The 27,823-nt window shown below is 40.8% G+C and overlaps 2 protein-coding genes across 2 annotated transcripts; both read left to right on the top strand.

Annotated features, from left to right (window-relative positions):
* Nucleotides 1-7,611: 7,611 nt before the first annotated feature.
* On the top strand, nucleotides 7,612-9,247 carry LOC117462564 (uncharacterized). Its single transcript, XM_034104837.1, has 6 exons — nucleotides 7,612-7,811; nucleotides 8,005-8,174; nucleotides 8,267-8,365; nucleotides 8,551-8,783; nucleotides 8,872-9,050; nucleotides 9,136-9,247. Exons 1-6 carry the CDS (start codon nucleotides 7,612-7,614, stop codon nucleotides 9,245-9,247), a joined length of 993 nt encoding a protein of 330 aa, XP_033960728.1.
* A 700-nt stretch (nucleotides 9,248-9,947) lies between these two features.
* On the top strand, nucleotides 9,948-13,171 carry LOC117462773 (uncharacterized). Its single transcript, XM_071206312.1, has 8 exons — nucleotides 9,948-10,014; nucleotides 10,091-10,182; nucleotides 10,294-10,411; nucleotides 10,739-10,846; nucleotides 10,963-11,148; nucleotides 11,396-11,548; nucleotides 11,821-12,014; nucleotides 12,183-13,171. Exons 1-7 carry the CDS (start codon nucleotides 10,002-10,004, stop codon nucleotides 12,012-12,014), a joined length of 864 nt encoding a protein of 287 aa, XP_071062413.1. The 5' UTR covers nucleotides 9,948-10,001; the 3' UTR covers nucleotides 12,183-13,171.
* The last annotated feature ends 14,652 nt before the right edge of the window (nucleotides 13,172-27,823 follow it).

The raw sequence follows: 27,823 nt of genomic DNA, 5'->3' as shown, positions 1-27,823 counted from the left end.
AGCAGTTTCTGCAAGGTGTACGAAGACTCAGACTGGTGTCTCGCGCACTGGCGCCTCAGTGGGATTTGGCTTTGGTGTTACGAGCACTAAGCAAAGCCCCATTTGAACCTTTAGAGCAGGTTCCCCTCAACATGTTATCAGCCAAAGTAGTACTGCTTTTGGCTCTAACATCGGCGAAAAGGGTGAGTGATTTATCGGCTCTCTCTGTGGTCATGCCTCCGGATCCAAGGGGATGGCAGTTCGGCTGTGTTATGCCCTAACCCAGCCTTTATGCCAAAGGTCATCACAAGCTCTTTTAGGTCAAGAGTGATCACCCTGGACGGGTTTTTTCCGCCTCCTCATAAATCGGAGGAAGAAGCCACATCTCATCTCCTCTGTCCGGTGCGCGCGCTGTCCTGCTATGTGGCGCGCACGGCGGCATGGCGCCGTTCTCAGCGCCTGTTTGAGCATTATAGAGAGCGCTCGATCGGGCAACCTCTGTCTGCACAACGGCTGTCACACTGGCTGTGTGAGGCTGTGTGAGGCGGTGGCGCAGGCATATGTCTCCTCGGGGGTGGATCCCCCGGAGAATATCAAAGCGCACTCCACCAGAGGAATTTCCGCCTCCACGGTGTTGCACGGAGGAATGTCAGTGGAAGATATTTGCACGGCTGCATCTTGGTCTTCCCCCTGTTCATTTATTCAATGTTATTTGAAGGATGTCTCCCTTTCCTCACTGACGCACCCTGTACTGGGTGTCCTGTCGGAGTGAGTGACGTCAGGGATCCAGCGGTGGGCCTCTCTCCTGCCTCTCGGCACACAGAGAGCGGCCCTTTTTTCCCCTCGTATGAGAGGGATGTTCCCTTTACTCTGACAGACTTCGTACGGAGTGCCTGATCAGAGTGAGTGACGTCAGGGATCCAGCTGAGCGCTCTCCTACCTGTCTGACACGCAGAGAGCAGCTGTTCCCCCTCTATGATCGCAGGATAAGGTGGGACCTTCGTCTCTACTTTCTCACAGCGGCCGGTATGTATTGTTCCCAGCCTTCACCCCGTCGGGAAGATACGCATGTTTTTCTATGTTCCAGGGACGGTGATGCGCCATTACGCATGGCACAACAGGCAGGGGGTGTTATTGAGCAGGTGTGTCTGTGCTTCTAGTGCCGGGCAGTACCCAGTGGGGCGCAGACTACATCATGCTTCGCCCTTAACCCAATAGCGATAGCCTTACGGCCCCTACACACGGCGGCGTGCGTTGCCGCTTGGCGGTGGGCGTGTCTTGAGCTTGGGGAGTCAACGCGAGCAGCCCGACCAACAACCAACCACATGAATGTCCCGCCCCGGACATACAAAGCAAAGCATTCATGCTACATCCATGCTGGCTAAATATACTGTCTATGCTTGCTAGCTGTCCATTCAAACGAAATACACTGGATATAAACTCCCCAAACAAGCGAAAACCTACCAGTTTCCCCCACTGTCTTTGCCACCTCCCCCCATGCCTGGCTCCTTCGGTTTGTATCCCTGTATGTTCCCTACCGCCACGATCATTTTCTCCTCCTTTTGTTGACATATGGGAAATAACTGCGGTCTGGCTCTCCCAACATACACCCGGTTTGATTGGCTACTGCTTGTACTGTCAGATTTACATATGAGGGATTTGATTGGCTGACGCCTCCGTCGAGGCGGCAAAAGTAGAACATTGCTCTACTTTTGCAGCGAGCACCTCGAGAGAATCTACGCTTTGCTCCCGCAATGCAGTTTGGCGAATCGTGACGTCACCCCATTCAAAGTGAATGGGCAGAAGCGTTGAAGCGGCAACGCACGCCGCCGTGTGTAGGGGCCGTTAGAGGGCGAAGCCATATACGAAATAGACCTGGGGTTACCTACTGTAACCCAGCTTCTATGAGTAATGGCGCAGCCCTCTAAGCGCTGGGCCCCACTGGCTCTACGAATAGCTGAAGAAAAGTTATATTGTATGGAGATTGCCGGGCCACCTTCCTATTTATACCGGAAGGAGGCCCGAGGGTGGGGCCCACCTGGCGGGTGGGCGTGGACTACAAGTGTTTCAGTGCTGCGCGGGGGCGCAGAGGGATAACCCAATAGCGATTGCCTTAGAGGGCTGCGCCATTACTCATAGAAGCTGGGTTACAGTAGGTAACCCCAGTCTCTCTCTGTGTTAGTGTGTGTGATTATCGAGTGAAGACAGGTGTGCCAGAGACAGATGTTATGTATGATGTTTTGTTATGTTTTAACTAATGCTGTCAAAATTATCGCGTTAACGGCGGTGATTAATTTTTTGAATTAACTGCGTTCAAACTATTTAACGCATTTAACGCGTGCAGAATGGACCGCCCCATACATCCCACCAGTGGCAGCGCTGGGGTAGGCTACAACCATACCAAGAAATGGCTTAGCCCCACCATGAAAAATGATGTTAAAGTAAGCAAAATAAAGTCCGCCAACTCGCACCGAGTAAATTGCACAGAAAGCAGTTAGTCAGATTGATTTCAGTAGCCACTTGTCTGGAAATACCGAAGACTAGAAACGGTTTTGAAAACTTTTGTCACATAGTGATCGTCTTCTCAATAGAACATCTTTGATCATGTCTTCTGGCCAATCAGAATCAAGATAACGGCGTGGTGTTGTTGCAGGAAGTCCTGACGGAGAATACTTTTGCGGTAGTGCATCTCTATATAGGCCTACATCGATACAACATTACGTGTTAATAGAAATCATCACGTAATGAATTAAGACCCCACGGTTTGATGATTGATAGGTGTGTGGGCTGTCTTTCATTTTGACACACAGAACAAAGTTATAATAAACATACTGTATTTTAAATGGATATATCCGCCTTCTTTCATTTATCTTTCCATTCCCACAACAATATACATAAAGAAATGGCATATTTTGGACATAGTTCAAATGGTGATTAATCATGATTAATTGATTTTAAGCTGTGATTAATCTGATTAAAAATTGTAATCGTTTGACAGCCCTAGTTTTAACCTACGCAGGTGTTAGTTATTTTGATAATTAAAGGTGAGTAATATGTTTTTATATTAATACTTGACCAATTTTGTGTACACACTGCTACGGTGGCCAACAGGGGAAAACCTTCTACAAAGGCCAAAAACACTTACATTAGGAGGAACGTTGCAAATACAAAAACACAGATATGCCAAAACACATGCAAACAAAGAAACGTCTTCACCAACTTGACAACACAATGCGTACAAAGGCGGCAGCGGCTCAGTCAGGGACTTGGCCTTGGAACCCAAGGGTCGCCGGTTCACATACCGATCGGACCAAGAGATATGGAGCGTAGACTGGTAGAGCAAAGCACAGCAGTGCTTCTCCGGCTGGCTCTGTCCAATCACAAACAAGAAGTGTTCTCCCTAAAGGAATACCCTTTCCATCATTTTTGAAATGCTGCAGTGTTTTGTGAAATGTTGTTTTGACTTGCACTTCAGGGCCACCGTAGTAAAGCATGTGCACTGTGTGTGTAAAAACTGTGTGTATTCACAAATGTATAAAAAAACCAGAGTGAAAAGCTGAATTTCCACCTAGGGGGATAAATAAAGGTTAATCTTCTATCTTCATTTAGAAAACATTCACTAACATGACAAAACATGCGCAGCATTTAGTAAAAGCGCTGCATAAAAAAACGCTGAAAGAAGCTCATAACACAACGGAAACGGGGACTAACTAAGAATGAGTGATGCACACAGCATGGACCGCAGCGCTCGTTGACGTTCGGGGAATTATAAAGTTGACCAACTGTCACTCACTGTTTCATAATTGTAAGTGTCTTGTCAGTATTTGAAATGACTAGGTTAGCTACAGAAATCGGATCACATTGTTGAAGTAAGCAAATAAAACTAACATTTGAAGTTTCCAGTGACAGTGATTGTTGGCCAACTCTTAACTCTAATGTAAGTGTTTTGGGCCGTTGTAGCACGTTTACCCCTGTCAGTCACCGTATAGACGTCCTGTAACCTTCCTTTGATGCTCCATACTGCCGTCTTCTTCTTTTCTGATGTAATGTGGCAACTTCCTTTCATATGTACAGTAACCACCTGAAATCCATCTGTCCACCCCGAAGTAACACAGGTTATCTGAAAGGATCTTTAATGCCCCTTTCACACCAGCGCTTTTTCAGCTCCGGCTCGGAGTTGGAGCCTGAAAAGCGCCGGTTTTTCCTGTTCACACCGCAGCGGCGCCGGCTCTTAGCTCCGGAATTGGGTTCACTTCCAGCTCCAACAAATTGTCGGTCTAGAGGCAAGAGCTTCGGAGCTAAGAGGTGGCGTCGCTTACGTCTCTCTTACGTCGAGGCGTGCAGGAAACTAAACCCACCTCCCATGGGTCGACTGTCATGCCTGCCTACACAACCCAGTCTCACGGCATTTCGTGTTCACCAACACGATTTTTTAATCTATTGATTCGTGTTCACCAACACGATTTGCCCCTTTTTTTTTCGTGTTACACAGCACGATTTTTTTCGTGTTGCACAGAACGAATTTAAAAGCAATGTATTTCTACTGCCTGCAGCACGTCTTTTGTGTGGTTCATAAAAACATGTTCTTACTCAATATCAAGCCACAATTATTGCTTTTATTTTAAATCGTATAATTTCGGACTTTTGTTGCCGTCTGTGATGAAAAGAAATGGGGCTCAGAGCCTCAGGATACTGAAATCTGTATTTTTTAAATCTTTTTTTCCTTCTAATTTGTTATTCTTTTCAAAATAACACACTGTTATTTACTCACCAATAACACACAATTGTCCTTGCTTTTATTTATTGGTTTAATTCAATAATCTCGGGCTTTTTTGGCGTCCGTCAGGGACTGAATTTCAAAATAAAAATAACCGGAAACAGACGTAGGCCTATAAGGGACAGTTCGAGCATCATCGACTTTGCGCTGTCATCGAGGTGAGGATGGCCGAAGACACTACACTACCCATAATCCCCAGATATCGTTTAGGACTACAGTCCACGTGATTAAACTTCAAATCGGGATTGGATGTTGGATTGGCAGTGCGTCAAGGTTACGGAATCGAAGCTGGATCGATCCGTCGAACGCCCCCCCCCCCCAAATGATCTATGGGGCGTCTCGATTGGGAACGTTTTCGTTTTTCCAACAATTAGAAGTTGCCAGTATTAAACACCAATTATTAAACAATTGAAATGAACCGATTAAACATCTCTCTGACACAGTTTAAACGCATTTCAAGTGGAAGAATTGTTCGTGTCTCCTCTTCGTGTCCCGGAAAGCCGGAAGCTGTATTATTTTCAAAGAATAGAAATAAAAAAATATTTTTTTTAACCATAACGGGTACTTTACACAACATTGATTCAAATGTATCCTTGTTTTAATCCTTGTTTTATTTATGTTAAATTGTTGTTGTCGGTTAATTTTCCATTTTATTTATTTTGGTTTAAGATATCATTAGTTTTTTTTATTATTATCATGCTAGATGTTTAAACTTTTCTGTATTTTATAAGGCAATATATACTTTTTTTTCCGTAGGCTACTTAGGTTATTAAAGAGTTATCGTGTCAAAATACAGGAAATGTATTAATATTTTATTGTATAATCGGTACAGGAAATTACATAATTCAGAGAACCACCTATTGGCCAAAGACCGCTGCCACCGGCATTGCAATCCATCCTCTGACAAAGTAAGTTGTGTCACTAAAGTCTGATGCATGTTTTGCTTAGATTTAATAATTGGGGATTTAAGCCTTCACTCGCATGGTTCATCATACATAATGAACTGTTCTAAGTCTGAGAAATGCCTTCGCCATAATCAGCAAAGCAACATTAATGTGAAATAATTCTTGCGGGCGGCTAGCTAGCTAGCTCACGTTCAACATAAGCTTAAACTAGTTTAGCTACATTTATATCAGCTCATAAGTGGTGTGTGAAAAATATGTGTCTTGATTACGGCTGCATACGTCGGTGTTAAAGTGTGAGTTATACGTTATCTTAATCGCTTTTGTTTTACACATGACAGTACTAACGCTGGTCGACATTTTAATATATGTTTGGGGGGAGGGGCATAGTCCATGTGCACGTCCATGTGCTTGTTACGCGTATGAAACAGGAAACACGTAAATGAACTCAGTCTGTCTAAACTAGTTAAACAGTCACAATGTGCATTTAAAAAAAGCTAGTTTCACTACATAATTCACTTTTTCTGTTCTCTCCTGCAGCTCCTGTACCCACACCACAAACCCATACACTGATCTACACCATCATAAAACCAACGGCACTTTTAAGAGCCAAACTTAACCTATCTCTCTGTCTATCTATCTAGCTTTCTTATAGTTATTGTCTCTATCTTTTTCTATCATTCATTATCTATTTCTTCATCTATCCATCTCAATCTTACAATCTGTCTCACTATCTCTGTCTGTCTCATACAGCAGCTGTTTGTTTGCATATCTCTTGTGTCTGGCTGGCTGTCTGGCTGGCTGGCTGACTGGCTGGCTGTGTTGCAATGGCAACAAAACACAACCCAGACCCCAATAATCCCACATCCAAAAAAGGGAAACGCATGGCTCTTGAGCTGAAGCATGAACACATGCTAGCTGAAGCTAAGGTTGGTGTTTTAACCCATATGACCTCATTCATTTCCTACTTGAATTTGGCACTATCTGTTATCCAAACAATGCTGAACAGGCCAAGAGTAACTGGATTTTGGATCAATGTATAGGGCCTTTGCAAAACGGTTCATCATTACAACATGGGGGGCAGAGGCTTACTAAATAAAGCTTGTTCAACTTGTTTTACTTCATTAGTTGGATATGGTAGGAAAAACTTGAAGTAAAAATGTTCTTCAAGAGAATGAATTTCCTTTTTATTTGTCCACTGTCATATGGTATCAGTTTATCAGCAACATCAAGCTTACATGAGTTGTTACTTGGTCACAGAAAGCAGCGGAGGAGAGGAAACGGGCACGCTCTGTAGGAGACACTTTACAGTCCCCTAAAAGGGGCTGTGTAGAACGTGGCAAGCCGAGAGGGAGGCGTGGAGGGCGACACCAAGGCTCAGCTACAGGTTGAAATCCCAATTATTTTTACATTTTTATGAATTTACTAAATAAATGGTTGGAAAATTGAATGAAAACACAGTAATTGCTTGTTGAGGGTCTACAATAATTCAAATATATAAACGCATAGTGACACTACAGTCGGAGACATTCCCACTGTGGTGTCATAAGAACTATGCTTTATTTAATTTCACAAGCTTTTAAACAATAGGTAGATAATACAAATCATCAGTTATCTGCTGTTAACCCTCTGTGTGATGTTTTACAGTCACATCCCCCCCGACTGAGGGCTTCCAGTCTTCCAGTGTGGAGGTTCTGCAACTGAACCTTCAGCACAACACGAATTTGGTAAATCACAAAAATGGCTTTAAGTTTAAAACTAACATAAATTGTGTTCGTGAGAGAAAATAACCTTATACACAACTGACAGTTCAGGACTCGGACGAGGAATGTAATTCAGTAAAGATATTGGCCAGTTCCATACTGAGCAAAGAAATGATCCTTGATTTTTAGTGTTCATCTTAAATATAGTCATTTACAGTTACATTTTCCCATTCTGTTCACAGAAAAGAATATGGAGAGACTCTCTGACATTCTTTCCTCATGTTCTCCTCCTGAGCCTCAAAAAAGCTCTGCCTCATCCTGGCCTTTTCGGCAGCAGAAAGCCTCAGAGCGCTGGAGAGAAGCGAGACCACACCACCTACAATGCCTTCTAGAGAAAGAGGCTGTTGGTCATCCCCTGTGTGGCCTCTGCCACGAGCCGGCTGTTATTAGGTGAGATAACATTTACCTTTTATTTAAATTACTTTACCTAATTGTAATTTTTCAGTATTAATGCTCAGTGCCCTGCTATTTCAGATAACATGCATGACTTTTGTGATGATAGAAAACTGGATACCTAGAGAAGACCCACATGAAAATGAAAGTAATTCTAGGATATTAGAATAATTTTGTATTTCCTCCCAAGGTGTAGAGAGTGTCTCCCCGAGGAGTGGTTCTGTGGAGACTGTGATGTACTTCATCACAAGAAACAGCCACTCCACAACCGGGACAGTTTAATAAATGGGTTTTTTAAACCAATTAGTCCAACAACATGTGTTGTTAGAGTGGAAGGTGGATATGAGACCCATGACCAAGGTATGCTCTCTCAAACATGCATTTTGATGTTCACATGTCTCTTCGGCCAGCATATAATGGTAATTAGTGCTATTCTTTTTTTTTTTTGACAGCTTGCATATTGCCAACTGTGAAGGCACCCAACTGCTCCTGTAAAGGCAAAAACTTCACTGTGGTACCAGGCAAACCAGTGATTTTAATTACCATCAATGGTAAACAAATATATATATATATTTGGATTTCTATTGAATTGTTGTTATATGTTTACTGTTGTGGGCTGAGGCATTGTGCTTCCAATTGGAGTAAAACCTTCATGTAATATCTGTTAATCTTTGACTATTTGTAGATGGAACTGTTGTAAAGTGTGTCTTAATTATGTTTATTTACTTGTTCCAAGGGCATTATGACTTGCATCTGCCACTATATGTCTGTCAAACTTGCCAGCAGCAGTGGACCCCCGACTTGAAAGTCCTCCTTAAAAGTGGATACTGGCCAGCTTCGGTCAGTATTTCCACACTTTACACCTTGGACCTCCTGAGCTCCTTTGAAGAGCTCAAGGTCATCTCTCCAGGATTCTCCAGACAGGCCTTTGCAAAGCTGCTGGAGCATCGCACAAAGTGTGGAGGAAGAGTAAGTGTAAATATTCGTTACCATATTATACATTATAACATTTCCGTAAATAGACAAAATCACAGCAATATATGTAATTATCTTCCAGTCTGGACCTGTCAACGGAGATGCACTGCAGCGCAGCTTTCTGGAGTTCTCCTATGCCTCGTATGAGGAAGACCAGCTCTGCTGTGGTGCTCCTTTCATCTGCCCTGCCTGCACGCCGGAGATGTTGGCTGTTTCTGCCGATGGAAACAGGAAGCTATATCGCTTTCGGCGAAGTGGAAGGTGCTATTTTTACATTGTTGTTATTTAACTTTTTTGATTACTGTTTATATTTCATGGATATATTTGCTAATCTTTTTGTTCTCAGTTCTGATGGCAGCGCCTTTTTTAATGGGCTCTTTGTAGCAGAAGACAGCGCGGTGGCTGCATTTGTCGACAAAATACAGAGATCACTGAAAAATGCAAGTTTTTATTCATAATTTTACCTTATAGGTATATCACAAAAATAGCCATGTATATCCGACCCTGACTTTCTTCAAATTCAGCTACTTCTCCTTACCATCTACTCCAAAATCAGATAATTAGAACAAATGGTGTAGATCGTGATTCCATTGCTTTTAACTGATTTGTCATGATGTAATGCGTGTCTTGGACCCAGGGAAGAGGCACATGTGGGGACTCCCAGTGGACAGCAGCGAGGGAGACGTCAAGGAGGGCTTCTAAGCTGGATGAAGAAGGGATGGAGGTGGCTGTATGTCGCCATGGGTTTCTTTTGAAGGCCTTAAATATGTACAGGGGGGAGATATTCGCCTACCCCCTGTATCTTCAAAAGGAACCAAAGCCAAGTTCTTCGCCATGGATGTGGCTTGCAAGTACTGGCCGTACATGGAGAAAGCTGCAAGTGTCCTTCCTGCTCTCCAGGAGCTGACCACCATGAAGCCATTCCTCAGTGTAATGCATGCTCGAGCCCATGCTACCAAATGCGAGGTATGTGAAATATTTTTGTATCCCGTACATTTATATTTTTTATATTTATAATACTGAAGTAGTAAATATCTAAGCTATACTGTTTAGTATAGTAGTATGTAGCCTCTTTGCACAACAATTCCAGCAACCTTTTACCATCAGATTATATGGAGTGGGAAGAACCAGGAGGGAGCAGGGATGACTGCCGGGGAAGAGGTGGAGCAGGTCAACAGCTACCTGTCCCGTTGTGCCCTGACCACAACATACATGTCCAAAGCAGGTGAGTGGAAGGTCTTGCCCTATTATTGCATACTTTTTTAGATGACACATCATAACCTCATTATTGCTTTCAAAAGCACGACTGGACATGCTCACAGTGCATGCTATGGGATGGAACAGGAAAAAAGGTGACACCCTCCATCAGGCACTTTCCACAAGATATGTGAAGGTGAGCCTCCTATTAAAGGTGTTGTTGTGTCCTTTGTCATTTGCACATGGCTTGTTGTTAATCATAGCAAGTTTTAATCTTGATAAATGTCTATCGTCTACTGTTTATCAGACTAGTAAGAGGCTCCTGGAAGAGACTGCAAGTCTTGAAGAACTCAAGACGGAGCTACATTGTGTCTCAGATGACATGGTGTCGACGTGGATTTCCGACATGAAGGAATGGGCATCTGGTAAGCACGACGAGATGACACCAGCTACATATCATTGTCCATGACTGTTTGAATCGACAGATTTGATCCTAAAGAGCAGCCAATGATATAAGGTTGATTTGTCATGCCACGTAATGGGACCCTCACTGGATTTCAGTAGACGGGGACATAATCTTCAAGCAATAGCAAGCCAACTATGTGTCCATGTTTATCTCTGATAGGTTCCAGTTTCCATAGTTGTACCATCAATTTGTGTTAAAAGGTGTTAAATATGTTGCACAACTTTGTTTCTCAAAACCGTTACGTGTTGTGTAACAGTACATTTGACTGCCAATATTATTTCTACAGGAACATCGGGTACTTCTGAAGACATCCTTCAAACAGCACTGCAGCAAGGCATTGAGGGGCTTTACCTAAGTGTGAGGCAGCGGAAGCAATCCCTTTACCGACAGAATGGTATACAATATAATGTTTTAGGTTGCAGATTCAACCTACTGAATTATATATATTTTTTGCACTTGCAAATATAGTTTGTCACATATCCCTATCCCTCGACCTCATGTCTTTTTCAGACAGCAGCAAGCTCCGCCATCGACTTCGAAGGAAGCTTGCAGACGACAAAAAGCGCCTTAACCAGGAGATACTGAAATACAACCAGCTGGTACACGACTCTGCCAGAGGCATAGATGTTGCTGCGCTGGAGCATTCCCTCTCTGGAGGGAGCATCATGTCCGCGCCGTGGGAAGTTCATGGCATGGGTCAGTTTTCAGATATTTCATAATAATTAATTTGAAGTTCTGTTATATGAAGGTATACCTTGCTGAGTTATGCACATATCATGTAGAGTGTTAGAACGTTCATTTAGTTTAAGGGTATATCTTAAGTTTTCTTATTGTGTATACATTTGATTATTTTGAAAGTACATGTTTGGAGTTTTAAACATATTGTTGTGCTATAATGAAAATGTGAGTCATGTGTATATACATAACTGTGATTGGATTTTAGCTAACTTTACAGCCAAGAAAAATATACTGGATCAAGTGATGCTTACACGGAGACTGCACGAGGAGAAAGGCATCCTAGTGTTGGAGATGGCGCAGCATTGCACATGGTTGCAGAACATGGCAGTTGCTCTAAAAAATAAGGTGGCTGAGGAAGGTAAGTTGAAAGCAAAACTTAACCTACCTTGTAAAGTATGAGTTGGGAAAAAAAGTCAGCCCAAATCATTCTTGGTCACAGAAATTGGATGGAGTATAATGGCCTTTGCCCATTTGACCCGGCCATTTTACATAATGATGTCCCATGACAGTGACAATCATCTTTATATGTACATGGGAGAGAATATACTCCATTGAAGTGCTCTGGCCTCGTGAAGCAATCTTACTTTGTAGTATGTCATATAACGATATTTTGTGTATTTTCAAATGTAGACAAGGGGAATGGAGGACTTGGGTGCACCCTAAGAAGGAAGCATGCTGAGGCGTCGGAGAGGTTGCAGGTGGTACTGCAGCAGTACAAGACTGCTTTAGGTCCTGATGCTTCTTTCCTTCAACATGAAGAGGAAAGTCAAAGTGGCCTAAGCAGTCCAGACACCAGTGAGGATGAAGAAGGAAACATAATTTAGGTAATTTACTTATGAATTAATGTACAGTATCTTTGTTGATTTAGCCTCAACCTAGACATGTTGCTGTTACTTTTGTATTAATTAATGCTTAACATACATTGTATATTCAAAAACCTCAAATTTGGTTTCTGATCTGCCCCTCTTTTTTGTTTCTCTGTATTTCCCCAGATTGCTGCTGCTCTCAAGCACGAATATCCGCCAAGACTTGATGTGCTATCAGAAATGTAAATACTTTACTGACTTTATATTTAGAGATTGTATTCATACTCCTCAATGGAAAATCACACTTGAATATGTTGACCATATGACTTTTCCCTATGCCGCAGCATCAGGCCAAATATTTCACTTGTACACAACTTAAATTGTATTGAACAAAATGCTCAGCCTCCCTGGAATGCATCCTGAGCAATGAACCATTTACTTTTGATCCTTTTTGAAACACTAGAATGTAAATTCCTAAATGTCCAAGTATATCTTGCTGGTTACCATACAACTTGGTGAGCACATTATTGTCCAAGAGCAGGACGTCTTTCCCTTTCTTCCCAGAACGGGATGCCTATGCATCATTATTATTTTCGATCTCTTATAGGATTTACCTGTCATTAACTTTATATGACTGCACCTGTTACACCGCAGGCCAATAACAGCTTTCGTTTGCATTCCTTGCTTTAATTGCTTTGTCAGTTATATTTCCTTTTTGATCTCCAGCTATTAACCTGATTGATTGAAGTACTTAAATCAACATGTACAATGCACAGTCTTTTAGGATGTATAATTAGGGACATTGAGATAAACATCAATTAGTTTATTTGGTGAATCACCTCATTGTTGTTCTCAAAACCAAATAATACATTGTTATATTTTATTGACACATAGAATGTACATGTTTAATATACATAGTTAAATCATTAAAAAATTGTTGTGTTGTATGATTTCTTAATACTGTATGTTATAATCGTTTGCATAACTTCATTTTATATTCTGTTGTCCATGCTTTTCATGTTAGACTAACCCCAACGCTCTAGAATCAAGACATACACCCTTATGGTGGCCTTTTACTTGTATTGTGGTGAAACGCATAAATAAATCATTGCCAGAGAGGACCATTTTATTGTTTTAAAAACAATGTTATTGATGTGGTTGATTGATGAATAAATATTAAGCATACTTCTGTGGTACTTTTTGTTGTTTACATCACACTGCATTATAATATGTTTGGAAATAAATTCATTTAGAAGTAACAATATGGGTTAGCACTTGAATATTTTTGTAAAGAGATGATCCTCACCCGGAACACTGATTGTTGGTTTAAGATAAGATAGAACTTTATTGATCCCAATTTGGGAAATCTTTGTGTTGCAGCAGCATTAAAACACATGGCATTATACAATACAAATAAAAAGACAAGAAATAAAGAAGAAAATATACATGTTGAATTTACAAATGAGCAATAACAAGATATAAAGCAAGGTATTATATTTACATAAGTATGTGACAGATGGAATATTAAATATTACCCTGAATATGTCAAATGTACAGTGAAGAGAGAAACTATGGAGCAGAGAGTTCTCTTCCAACCAGGTGATTTGTTGTACAGCAACACGTTCTCACTCCCAACCCGTAATTATTATACCCTTATTGTTTTTACTTCTTTATTGTAATTGAATAATGTAGGACTTTTGTTGCCATCAGTTATGGGGAGAGTAGGGGCTCAGAATACTGACATTTGTATTGTTTCATCGTTTTTTCTTTCTAATTTTGTATTCTTTTCTAAACCACACACTGTTATTTAGTCAACAACACATAATTATCCTTGTGTGTATTTATTTGTTTGATTAATAAACACAAGTTGGAGTCCGTCAGGACCGAGGGTCGGAGCAGCTCATTTGCTTTAGAGAATTTGACAACCGGAAGTAAGTATTCTCTCCGCTTCGCTTGACAAACCCATGGACAAATCCCGTGATAGTCCTCAAGCTCTGATTGGATGTTTGAGTGTGCGCCGAGGGTTACGCCGAGCATCGAACAGCACTTTGAAATGGAACCACTGTCCAAACCTGGATTTGAACGGGTCCACCCCGCCCCCCACCCGTCACCAGAACTACACATGCTGGCTATTGTGTGTTTCACAACATGTTCTCTATCTATGGCACGTCTCTGCTTTGAATTGTAGTTTTAAAAGACGTTTTCATATGTCCCGTAATAAGAAGTTGCCAGTATTAAACTGTGTACATCCATGGAGGTTTAGGGGATCGGAAACACTCACATTTAAAACATATAATTAATAAATGGGGTGAAAATTGCTTGTGCAGCATTAATACCCACATGACAGCTAAGGTCAGAAGAGCTTTATTTAACCGCTGATCTTATGTCTGTGACCCCTCCTGTTGTAAATTGATAAGCCTGAAACATGCACTTGTCAAGGTTCAGAGGCACATTTCGTATGGCAGTAGCCATTGATCTTAAGATAAGATATTGAGCCCAAGTTGTGTAACAGTTGTAAATATGCAGTGGTGTTTATTTGTAAATCATTTAGTATAATCACACAAATTCTGTGTTTTATATTTAATAAGTATGTGTTCTTTATTTATTGAATGTTCAATACCTGACAAGGTCGGAGATGAACAACTTGGGTTGCATGTTCCTCAACAGTGCATTACAAGACATCTATCAATATGAGTGTATACCTCTACCATTAAACTTTCGCATTCTGCACATTTCTTATACTATCTACATACATCTTATAAGAGTATAATACATATGTATAATATCAGTTAAAATAAGTGCTTAAACATATAGGAAAGCAATATATTAGTACTTTGTCAGGCTTAATATTTATACCCCAAAGCTTTTTTCTTATTCAACATAAGACCTTAACCTAAAGTATTCTTTAATGTTTGAATAAAGCCTTATTAGTTTGTCTGTATGTGTCTCCTATTAATATCTAATAATAACAATAATGCATTTCAATAACGTACTTTAACCACCAGGTGTCCCTTTCTATCAGCTTTGCACCGTTATGGTGTAAATATACCAATATACCGGTTGGATCAAATATAAAAGTCAGCCGAATTAGTATTGATACTGCAAGGAGACTTATATTGTGAAGAGAAATTGAAGATTTTGTTTAATTTCTGATATATTTATGATCCACGTCACATATTCAGTTTAGGCGGCAGTTCTTCCTGTTTGTCGAGAAGTCTTCTGATCAGGGCTCTATAAATAGCGAACTACGGCAGATATGTAATATTTAATGCAGCGGAACCGTGTATTACAATGCCGTTATGTGATGACCTCCAAATAGAAAAGCAAGCACACTCGGAATAAAGTATCATTTTATTTTTAAAAAATGTTTTCGGATTTCACATCAACAGGTTAACTAACATGTCCGGGCGGAACAATACCCAACCCATAGATCCGTGGGTGAATAATGTCAATCACCACATCACACACATCCCTTCACATTTTAATTTACATTAAAGTATTTCGTGAGGCATTCTAAAATGTTTTTCAATATAATTAGGGTTGTAGTAGTGGTAGGGTTGTTTACACGCCTTTCATCGTAGTGGAAAATATTGTCATATGCAATATTTTTGGATAGTTTCACCATTGAAATGCGTTTGATAACACTAGGTGCTCTAGTGCCAAAGTTGTGGCCCTAAAAAACATCAACTATTCATTTGTATGACATCCAGAGCTTCCACATTTTAGGGAATATGTTTTTTTATTTAAAATATCATCAATGTCATAAGCAATGGTTACATTAAAACCCTCCTATTGTATTCGTTTCCCCCCTTACTTTGGTGTTCGCGGTCAAATTTGACCGGTCCTGTTTTAACTGCTATTACATTAACACAAAAACCATTAATCATCACCAAATTTCATTCATTTCATCAACATTGTATGTTGAGTTGGCACCTCAGCTCAAAACATACAAAAACAGAAAAATAGAAAGTTAACCCATTGAAATGATATGAGAGCAGCGCAACAAACTACAATTCCCATTAGATACGCGTCCAAAAATCGCTATGAATTACACAGAGCTGACATATTTGTAGTTCTTCCGGCGTGTGTGCGTGGACTCGTTCGACTTGTCTTGCGTTGACGGCCGAATAGGCTCCATACCCTTTCAGAAATCCGTCAATCGGACGCGATGCGAAACCAAACCCTGTGTTTAAAAAAATATACAATACAAATTTGCACTTTTGCCTCCTTAGCAACGGCAGTATCGTTTGTCTAGTACTTCCGGGCGGCGAGTTCGGGTACCGTATCTGTGACGTGACAAAGGGTCGCCGTGACAACGTGGTGATGAGATGTGGATAACTTTCCAGATAAAGACCATCCTGATACTCGAGTTGTGGTTTTCAATAAGTGAAAAAGAAAATTCAAAGTAATCACTACCATTTTAATATCTCAAGCATTTAAATGTGTCCCCAAAAGCTTTCAAATGTAGTAGCAAAACCACAGTGATCCAGATCAGGATAATTTTAATTGGGCCTATAATTAAATGATATAATACATTTGATTTTTATAGCGCTTTTCTGAAACCCAAAGACGCTTTATATGCAAACCTACCTCCAAAGCGTTATACATCGGAAGTTAAACAAATTAGATAAGGCAGTGGATGGCAAAGTACCAGATTTCACACATGAATATGCTTAATATAGGTTATGGTGTTCCTATCACTGACAATGAAATCATGTAGTATTTCAACTGTAATTTCCTAAAAAGTGAAATGCATTTTGGTGGAGGTTTTCATCTTATTTCTAATAGAAACATATTAAATGTGACTCAAATGGAGCATATCAACAAGAGAATAAATGTGCAAAAACAAAACTGGAGTGCAAATAACAGATTTTATTTGTATGCATTATCCCGGAGAATTCTTCGGCTGCCAGGAATGAGCCCACTCCTTGCCACTGAAAACAGAATGGAATAATGTTAGTTACAGTTCCTGGTTTTGTCTTTCCGAAAAGCATAAACCATGTGTGAAGCAAACCTCTTATAACTCAATTTATATAAGTAAATGTTTCATTTTCCATTTATTAACGACCACCACCATTTAGAAAAAGTGAACATAGAAATGAAAACAAATTTTCAAACAAACAATAAAAACAATTAAGTTAAACAATCATTTGTTCCTACACTACTTCAGCTGCTTTAGAATAACAGCAGTGAAATATATAAGAGGACTGGTGGTAGATCTGGATGTTTTGCATTTGTTAAATATCATGTGTTTGTGGGACATGGGACTACATCAGATGACATGAAGCCAATTAACTGGAAGATATATACCATACTGGACAGGGCTCCCACTCCACCAACATTTCTGCTTTTCCCTATCAAGAGAAGAAAACAAATCTCTAATTAATAATAATTATAAAGCACATCATCATCATCATAAAGCACACCCTATGCATTACTTTTATTCCTGTCTAACCTTTCTCATTCTTTCTTTTATTATACTCCTGATGGGGAAAGTTTCTAGGCGAGTGTGGTAGGAGCAATCTGTGAACATCAAAGCAGGTTCCACATACAGTATTAGTCATATTAGAAATAAAATAAATACAACTATGAACACTTAAGTAGCAACCAGACTTGCACGATGAAAAGTGACCACACTATTAACACTGGTCAAAAGTTACTGTATATATCATTGAAATGGAACCAAGCTGCTCTCAGTCCTAACATGGGATGCTTGTTTGAATGGCCATACCACTGCTGAGCCTGAGATGACCAAAGAAAATATAGACAATTAAAGCCCTTTGGATTTTTGGATAATGTATCCATCCATCCATCCATCCATCTTCTCCCGCTTATCCGTGGTGGGGTTCCGGGGTAGCAGTTCCAGCAGAGAGCCCCAAACTTTCTTTTCCCTGGCGACATCAACCAGCTCTGACTGGGGGGTCCCAAGGCGCTCCCAGGCCAGCGAAGAGATATAATCCCTCCACCTGGTCCTAGGTCTACCCCTACCCCTAGGTCTACCAGCTGGACGGGCCTGGAACACCTCCCTAGGGTGGTTCGGGCATCCTAACTAGGTGCCCGAACCACCTCAACTGGCTCCTTTCGACGTGAAGGAGGAGCGGCTCAACTCCGAGTCCCTCCCTGATGACCGAACTTCTCACCTTATCCCTAAGGGAGACGCCAGCTACCCTGCGGAGAAAACCCATCTCGACCGCTGGATAATGTATCAGTTATAGTTATTAGTCACAATATAGCATTGTTAACTCACTGAAGAAGCATCAATCACTGCGTTAACATGCACTTTTCTAAAGTACATGTCGATAGATTTATTAGAATACCAATCAATTCGACTCATGCAAATGTTTATAATCAGTCAAAATACTTAATACTGTTAACATACCTGACTTTTTCTTTTTGCCTCTAGGACCAAGTACTGTGTCCCTCACGGACCCTGTCCTCACAGCTGTGGGTTGAAGAAGAAATATTACTATATACATACAGTATACCAAGTTAAGCTTAAACTCAAGTTTCAAAATACATCCAACAAATGCAGCATCACATGATGCAATAGGTCTTAGGTACAGATATTTTTGTGTTATTGCGATTTAATTGAGGGTGATCTATGAAGTCTAGGTGTTTTGTTTTTTCTTGCCTATATAATTGCCTCCATACATTATGTGTAAGGAATAGTTTGATAAATATTAACATGTTGTGTTTAACTTTGATTCAAAAACCTAAGTTTATTCCCCATATGTTCATTATGGGACAGTGTCATATTTAAATGCAGTTCTTGAGTATAAAGTTTAAATATGCTGCATGACGTTGTTGCACGAGTTGCTTCGAAGTTTACCCCTATGGTCAGGGTTTCATCCCTCCCATTCGATCTATCTATTTTATTACCTGGCCCCTCCTTGGTGGTAGCCCGTCTCATATCATCACGCTGGGGCTGCTCCTCCTGCCCCACCTCTATGATGGTGCACTGCTTCACGGGGGGGGGGGTCTTCAGCACCTCCACCTGCACGGTAGAGATGTTAAGATTCACCGATTCGCATCGGTGCATCGGCATAAACGTTCAAGATGCGAGTGCACCGGTTGAAAGAGTGCACATCGGCTAAAGTTTGGGTTGAACCGGGTTGAACTCGCGATGCATCGATTGCGTAGCGTCTTTGCATCGGTAAAAACCGATTCATTCATATAAAATCCCCTCATCTTGTCAACGCTCAACAGAGACGATCTTTGATATTTGCTTCGCCACTACGGAGGCCGAGAGTCTCAGTTATCAACACACACGAAAGTTGAGGAGAAAGAGAAACACAGCACACCGAAAAATACCTACAAATCAAACGTTTGGCAACACTTCGGATTGTTCAAGAAAGACGGTGTAATAGTCCTTTATGCTAAATAGTTGACCGCAGGTCGTGGACAGTAATCAGGTATCCGTAGACCTTCGTATGAGGTAGCTTTATTACTCAACAGGTCTACAGCCATGATACATCGATCCGTCCAGATGCGGGCTTGCATACACACAGTATCACTCCGCAGCCGCACCCCATCAGTAACGTCCTGATGGTATATGTGCGCGGCACTATATACTACAGACGGTCAACTTGAAAAATCGCTCGCAAATTGTTAACGATGCCGAGCCGCTTTAAAGTAGGCTACACAAGTACTGTAGTACGAGGAACTTAGCGACGCACATAAAGAGGCGACATGGGGTCTGCGGCTGAAAAGAGAAACCTGAAAGTTAGACTGAGTTAAATCACTCAGTGAGGTGTTCTGTCAGAGAGAGTGGTGTTTAGTTTACAGCAGCCTGTGATGGCCAACAATAATTTAAATGTCTTCCTTACTGTAAGCAGTTATGAAATACCTGTTTGTGAAAGGTTATTTATATTCTTTATTGTTCATATAGAACCCACTGCTTTCTGCTCACTGGTGAGTCAGCCTCTGGATGAATGTTAAGCACATCAGGCTGGCAGCTGTTATTTGCACATTGTTAATCATGAGCAATGCATCCTTACATTGTTTAACTGTGAGGTGTTATAACATGGTACTCTGGAGAGCTTTTAAAGGTAAAAAAATAAACGGCATGATGGGATGTGCAGTACCAAATATGTAAAGCACTTTTTTGGTAATGTATGATTTGCTGCATATAAGGAATAAAACAAAAATCCTCTGTCGTACCATATTGAAGTATCATTATTTTTGCATCGTGTTGAATCGCATCGTATCGCATAATGTTGAATCAAATCGTATCGAACTGTATCGCAACAGGGGTGAATCGTATCGTATCGCATCACCTGGTGTTTCAAATGTATCGTTAATGTATCGTATTGTGGCAACGTATCGAGATGCGCATCGCATCGGCCTCAGTGATGGAGATGCACATCCCTACTGCACGGTGCTTGTCTCTGGCACCTGGCTCTCTGTGGTCCCTGCCTCCTGCCAGTTGTTTTCTGGTTGAGATGGGTCACAGGGTGTGAGGTTCAGCGTGACTCTCCCCCTGGCCGGTGGAGTCCTGTGTCCAACCTGTGCAAGTTAAACAAATGTTGGTCTTGACTTGCTTAAGACAAAGAGGTTAACTCATATATCTAGAAATAAGAAATACTGCGTGCTTAAGGTATGTTTCCAGACAGGGTCAAAAATATACTGTCATGTCATAGGACTGTGTGCAGTCAAAGTTAATAGCAGAGTAATAGTGGTATTTATCCAGTCAACCATTTATGGTTTTGCGATGTTATTCTTCCGATTTGTGTCTACATTCCATGTCAATTTGTCGGTAGACAACATATAGACGTGTGCATGTATGTTCCCTTACATTATTTACATCCACACATTTTGTTCAGATGAGACTGATGCAAACGTGTTTTGCTTACAGTAAGTGCAATCAAATAAGTAGCAAGTCGTTTTGGATAAAAACATGTGCTAAATGTAATGTAAAGGGACCTCTGGATGCACTGGATAACTGCTTTTGTTTACAACCCGAGAAACATGACCTCAATACAGAACTGCCAAACTGAATATGTGGTCAACTGGGATCGTCTTCATGTATTGTGCTCTTACCATTAACCTCAAAATATTTCTCCCTTTTGGGCGTTGATAAAGGAAACAGTTTAGGAACGGTTTGCTAAAAGGAAATTGCTTAAGGGATGGCTCAAGCCTCAACATACATGTCAGTCATCAAACCTAACTACCTTGACATTAACAACTTTCAATTTGTATACAATGAATGCGGAAGTGGTAGCACAATACCCCAAAATGTTTTTTCAAATTAAACTTGCCTACCTATTTCCTGATAAATAACAGTTCAATGTCCACAAGTCCCCTCTGCAGTGAGCTATGTCTCATGAGGCTACATACTCAGTGTTTAAAAATGTATTTATTGTATGTAGTTTGCTAAAATAATAAACAGTCAAACGTTGTCCATATCCCTAAATATTTTGCAATTACTTTCAACTTTTGTAATACTTTGCAGCTAAAAATAGTGACAGTTAACAGGTAGAAATGATGTGTGTTAGTTGTCTCACAAAAATATAGTTTGCCAAACCCAAATAAATGGCTCGAATGACTGCTTTCTGGCTGAATCAAAGGATAAATACTGGATCAAGTTGTTGTCCCCAAGATTTGGATGGATTGAAAACAGTCGCTGTAAGTTGTTGTTAACTTAACTGACTTTATTAAATGAGTTGATCCAAACTCATTCCATATAACTGTGTTGATTATAAGGAAATGTTAAGCTCTCTATTGATACAAACATTTTGTGTGCACAATACTGTGAAGATATAGTGCAAGCATCTCACCTTCACAAAGGTACTCATAAAAAGTGCCTATCTTGTCAAGGTAATCCTGGGCATAGGCGGTCAGTGTGCAGCGAGGGGTTAGGATTTCACATTTCACGTCCTTCTTCTTGGTCTCCTTGCCAAGAAGCAGCACTGGTTTAAAGCCAATGGCGTGGAGTTTCTCAAGCTGTAATGACAAAATAATATATTTACTGTTTAAAGAAATGGAAAGGAAACATCAACAACAACAACAACAACAACAATATAACTACAACTATAACATTACTGATGACAGCATCTAGTTGTATGCCATTCATAAACCTAGATGCTGAGTTAAGCTTTTGCAGAATCATGTATTTACCAGGAAGGGTTACACAGTAGAAGCATAACATATTTTATAGACAAACACAAAATACAAATAAATCCGTATCCTGAGTCCCAGTTCAAACCCTGATCATCTTAAAGTTAAAGTACAATAAGATACAAATGTGTGACCACTCAACAATTAACAGTTAATACTTACAATGAGTATTGCATAATTACAAATGTAACACAATCCAAGCATAGCTTGACACTGTTGAAATTGAAATTGCGTGCTGCGATGTAAAACGTTCCCGTATGTTGTGGCTGCAGTCGTAAGAGTAATATAGAGTAGTAACATACAATGATGTTAAAGGTGGGGTAGGTAAGTTTGAGAAACCGGCTCGAGATACACTTTTTGTTATATTCCATGGAATGCTCTTAACATCCCGATAGCAATGAATATCTGAAGTGCTTTGACAAAGAATCCATAAAGAAATGTCATCTGTGGAAGCCGTAGGAGTACTGAAAAAAGCACGACCAATCATCTGCGCCGGCCCGGCTAAAGTAACTGGATGGCCTACCTGCCTGTCAGCCTTCCATCTGGGCACAAGCTTATCTCGTGCCCTCATTGGTCATGTGCGCGTTCATGTGTGTTGGAGGAGGGGCTCTGTAAGGAAGGGGAAGATTTTCTCCGGTTGTGTATTTTCAAATTCTAGCGATCTCGAGCCGGTTTCTCCAAAATTACCTGCCCCACCTTTAAGGTCTAAAAGTGTGTACATAAGCAAGAATGGAACACAACATGGAAGTGAAGGAAGTGCTCCGTTTATTTAAATGTGAAAGTTAAATTAAAATAGTGTCCCTTGGCTCTGAAAGTTAAGATAAGAGTAGTTTTAAAATTGAAAGAAAAGAGAATATTAAATAATACCGTTGCAATAATATCTATACTTGAAGTTGATATCAAAGTGTATATTGGTTAAGATACAAACATCATTAAGAAATAAATGTATATAAAAAACATTCAACTTTATCCTGGCCCAATATATTGGCAAACAGTGTCAGTTCTTTGGTGTCAGCTTGGTGTGTCCGGGCCTTAACATACAGTAAAAAGTGTACATACCAAGACAATGGCTTCATCCTTGATGGAAGCAATGTTGTGGTTCTTCTTCCGCCCTGACACCCAACCCCCTCGCTTCTCATCAAACCTCTTGAGCTTCTTCTCAAGGCGCAGCTTTCTTGGCTGCTCCTTAAGGCAATGTGCACAGATCTTCTGTGCACAAAATAAAATATTCTGACAGAAGGGACATGTCTTTTTTGTAGACCCATCTGGCATGATTAACACAGGATTACAAACAGACAGACTGAGAAACACAGGAAAGTAGAGAAGTACACAGCATAGATAGAAGGGTGAATAAAGAAATAGATGATAGATATAAGAGGGCTAGATAGGGAGATAGTGAGAGAGGTTGAGTTTGGCTCTTAAAAGTGCCGTTGGTTTTATGATGGTGTAGATCAGTGTATGGGTTTGTGGTGTGGGTACAGGAGCTGCAGGAGAGAACAGAAAAAGTGAATTATGTAGTGAAACTAGCTTTTTTTAAATGCACATTGTGACTGTTTAAAGGAATGGTATGCTCATGACACTCATTTTTTAAAAATTATCATCCGATAAAACAGACCAGTCTCTGCCAGTCTCTCTCTCTTTTTTTTTTTTAATCCGATGACATTATCAGTGATTTTAAACTGATTATATACCGAAATAACATCAACACTGTGGGCGCCGCCATTTCTCGGACGTGACGTAAACCATGCGTTTGGTTTTCGAAGACACGTTGATCTCCATGTTATTTACTGTAGTTTCTCTATTCAAATATGCCTCACTGTATCGCGAAATATTGCCATAATTCGGATAGGAACAATCCACGGAATGCTCGGTTCCATCTGTTGCCAAAAGGTAAGCATAAGAAGTACATTCGGAGGCAGTGGCTAGCGAAATGTGGCCGGCCCGAACCGAGAGATTTACAGGCTCATGTATGCAGCGAACATTTCACATTTCTCCGGACGACTACTCTGAGAGTATGATCAAACATAACATGGGATTTAAAGAACAACCATTACTTAATGGAGATGCAGTACCATCGGTCTTTCTGGTGTCATCACCGACCAGGACACCAGTTCGGCCAGTAGAGAAATCGCCCTCTGCAATTGTGAAGCGACGGAGGAGCAGAAGTAGTGCTCGGAGTAAGAATAAGGTATGTTATAGCGCATTTCCATTGCAGCGGCTAGCCCCGTTTTAACGTCCAGGCCAGGACAGTTTTTGGTGGCCTTTCCATATAGCGTAGTACCGGCTAGTGTGTATTTCCCCCCAGTTTTTCCGGCTCCATAAAATCGTGATTCTATGGCCAGGGACAACGAAGCTGAGTATGCTAAACTAGAGATGGAATCGCTAGCAAGGGTGGTACTACATGCATACATATAGTATCTTATATAATCTTCCCATTATACACACATGCATTTCCAAACATTTGGACTACCTATGTTGCAAATGTATTATCTTTTCAATTTACACACGGCATCTATTGCACGTCTGTCCGTCCTGGGAGAGGGATCCCTCCTCTGTTGCTCTCCCTGAGGTTTCTCCCATGTTCCCTTTAAACTGGGGGTTTTCTTCGGAAGTTTTTCCTTGTACGATGTGAGGGTCTACGGACAGAGGGTGTCGTATTGTCATACTGATATGTATGGCTGAATTCCCCCATCCAATCTCTTCACATTGGTCAAAACTTGTTCCTCTGCTGACGAGTTCGAACTGAAATACTCCGTGTGTTGACAAAGTGAACGCATGGATGACGTCACGACCATCACGTGACTACTGAAAATGGCAAACATGGCGGCGGCCAGACGGAATATACAGGTCTTGATAAAAAAGAGCTATAAAATCATTATTTACCGGGGAATATCGCTGATTTCTTCAGGGTATGGTTTAAACATAACGTTTCACTAAATACTGAAGTTTTGATTAATTATCTAATGAGTGGACCATTCCTTTAACTAGTTTAGACAGACTGAGTTCATTTACGTGTTTCCTGTTTCATACGCGTAACAAGCACATGGACGTGCACATGGACTATGCCCCTCCCCCCAAACATATATTAAAATGTCGACCAGCGTTAGTACTGTCATGTGTAAAACAAAAGCGATTAAGATAACGTATAACTCACACTTTAACACCGACGTATGCAGCCGTAATCAAGACACATATTTTTCACACACCACTTATGAGCTGATATAAATGTAGCTAAACTAGTTTAAGCTTATGTTGAACGTGAGCTAGCTAGCTAGCCGCCCGCAAGAATTATTTCACATTAATGTTGCTTTGCTGATTATGGCGAAGGCATTTCTCAGACTTAGAACAGTTCATTATGTATGATGAACCATGCGAGTGAAGGCTTAAATCCCCAATTATTAAATCTAAGCAAAACATGCATCAGACTTTAGTGACACAACTTACTTTGTCAGAGGATGGATTGCAATGCCGGTGGCAGCGGTCTTTGGCCAATAGGTGGTTCTCTGAATTATGTAATTTCCTGTACCGATTATACAATAACATATTAATACATTTCCTGTATTTTGACACGATAACTCTTTAATAACCTAAGTAGCCTACGGAAAAAAAAGTATATATTGCCTTATAAAATACAGAAAGTTTAAACATCTAGCATGATAATAATAAAAAAAACTAATGATATCTTAAACCAAAATAAATAAAATGGAAAATTAACCGACAACAACAATTTAACATAAATAAAACAAGGATTAAAACAAGGATACATTTGAATCAATGTTGTGTAAAGTACCCGTTATGGTTAAAAAAAATATTTTTTTATTTCTATTTTTTGAAAATAATACAGCTTCCGGCTTTCCGGGACACGAAGAGGAGACACGAACAATTCTTCCACTTGAAATGCGTTTAAACTGTGTCAGAGAGATGTTTAATCGGTTCATTTCAATTGTTTAATAATTGGTGTTTAATACTGGCAACTTCTAATTGTTGGAAAAACGAAAACGTTCCCAATCGAGACGCCCCATAGATCATTTGGGGGGGGGGGGGCGTTCGACGGATCGATCCAGCTTCGATTCCGTAACCTTGACGCACTGCCAATCCAACATCCAATCCCGATTTGAAGTTTAATCACGTGGACTGTAGTCCTAAACGATATCTGGGGATTATGGGTAGTGTAGTGTCTTCGGCCATCCTCACCTCGATGACAGCGCAAAGTCGATGATGCTCGAACTGTCCCTTATAGGCCTACGTCTGTTTCCGGTTATTTTTATTTTGAAATTCAGTCCCTGACGGACGCCAAAAAAGCCCGAGATTATTGAATTAAACCAATAAATAAAAGCAAGGACAATTGTGTGTTATTGGTGAGTAAATAACAGTGTGTTATTTTGAAAAGAATAACAAATTAGAAGGAAAAAAAGATTTTAAAAATACAGATTTCAGTATCCTGAGGCTCTGAGCCCCATTTCTTTTCATCACAGACGGCAACAAAAGTCCGAAATTATACGATTTAAAATAAAAGCAATAATTGTGGCTTGATATTGAGTAAGAACATGTTTTTATGAACCACACAAAAGACGTGCTGCAGGCAGTAGAAATACATTGCTTTTAAATTCGTTCTGCGCAACACGAAAAAAATCGTGCTGTGTAACACGAAAAAAAGGGGCAAATCGTGTTGGTGAACACGAATCAATAGATTAAAAATCGTGTTGGTGAACACGAAATGCCATGAGACTGGGTTAGCCTACAAGCAGTAGTGCCTATAAACACACTTTATAAAGTCAGGCAACACTAACCAGGCTTCGTGTGATTCTGTTTATTTGTACCTTACTTTGACCATCCGTTCACTGTTATCGATCATTGTGGAGAGAGGCAGACGTGTTGTTTTGTATTATTGCAGCTATCGGATGCAAGTAGTCAGTTTAGCTTCGGTTGCTATGCTAACATCACCCGTGTTATACCAGAGAAACTTTCATAACAGCGTTGTGATACCAAACAGTGTCAATTCAGACTGACACACATTCACTTAGGCTAAGGGGAACTGGGGATATGCATCAGCTGCTTGTGTGAGTCGGACAGTGAATACTTTAGAGCGGCCGCTGCAGTGTGAGCTAACCGGGAGCTAACGGGAGAATAAACTCCCGTGGAAGAGCAGCCAGCACTGCAGCGGTCGGTAAATGCTGCAGAAACACATGAATAAACAATGAACCACGGCACTCTGGACCAAAGTATAAGGTTGGAGAAGTCGTTATTCAATTTATTCTGGCTTCGTGTGATTAAAAGCAACACGATCATCGACCCGACGCAGTTCCCCGTTGTTGTTGTTGTTGTTGTTGTGAGCGCCGTAATGGCTGCCGTTGGGGAGAAAATCAGCGATGTAAACGGTGACGTCATGACGCAGCAGGGGCAGCTCTGGGGCGCCAGTGGGCCGTGTGTACAGAGCGGGAGCTGAAAAGGGAAACCGGAGCTGAACCAGAAAAGCTCCCGCTCGGAGCTAGAAACTGAAAAGCGCTGGTGTGAAAGCCGCATAATATAACTGTGTAGCTGTTTGTGTTGTATTTAAAGAACCAGTATCAGAAGCATTCCATCCAGATATCAAGACTACATCAAAGACACAGCTCTGACACATGCATCTTGCGAGATTGCAGCTCAGTGATTCTGCATTTTCGTGTTGAGCTTTTAGCTTATTTCCTGTTTACCCCAGGCAAATCCTGTTT

This window comes from Pseudochaenichthys georgianus, chromosome 17 (genome assembly GCF_902827115.2).
Source record: "Pseudochaenichthys georgianus chromosome 17, fPseGeo1.2, whole genome shotgun sequence".
NCBI lineage: Eukaryota > Metazoa > Chordata > Actinopteri > Perciformes > Channichthyidae > Pseudochaenichthys > Pseudochaenichthys georgianus.
This window is presented reverse-complemented; position numbering and strand designations above follow the sequence as displayed.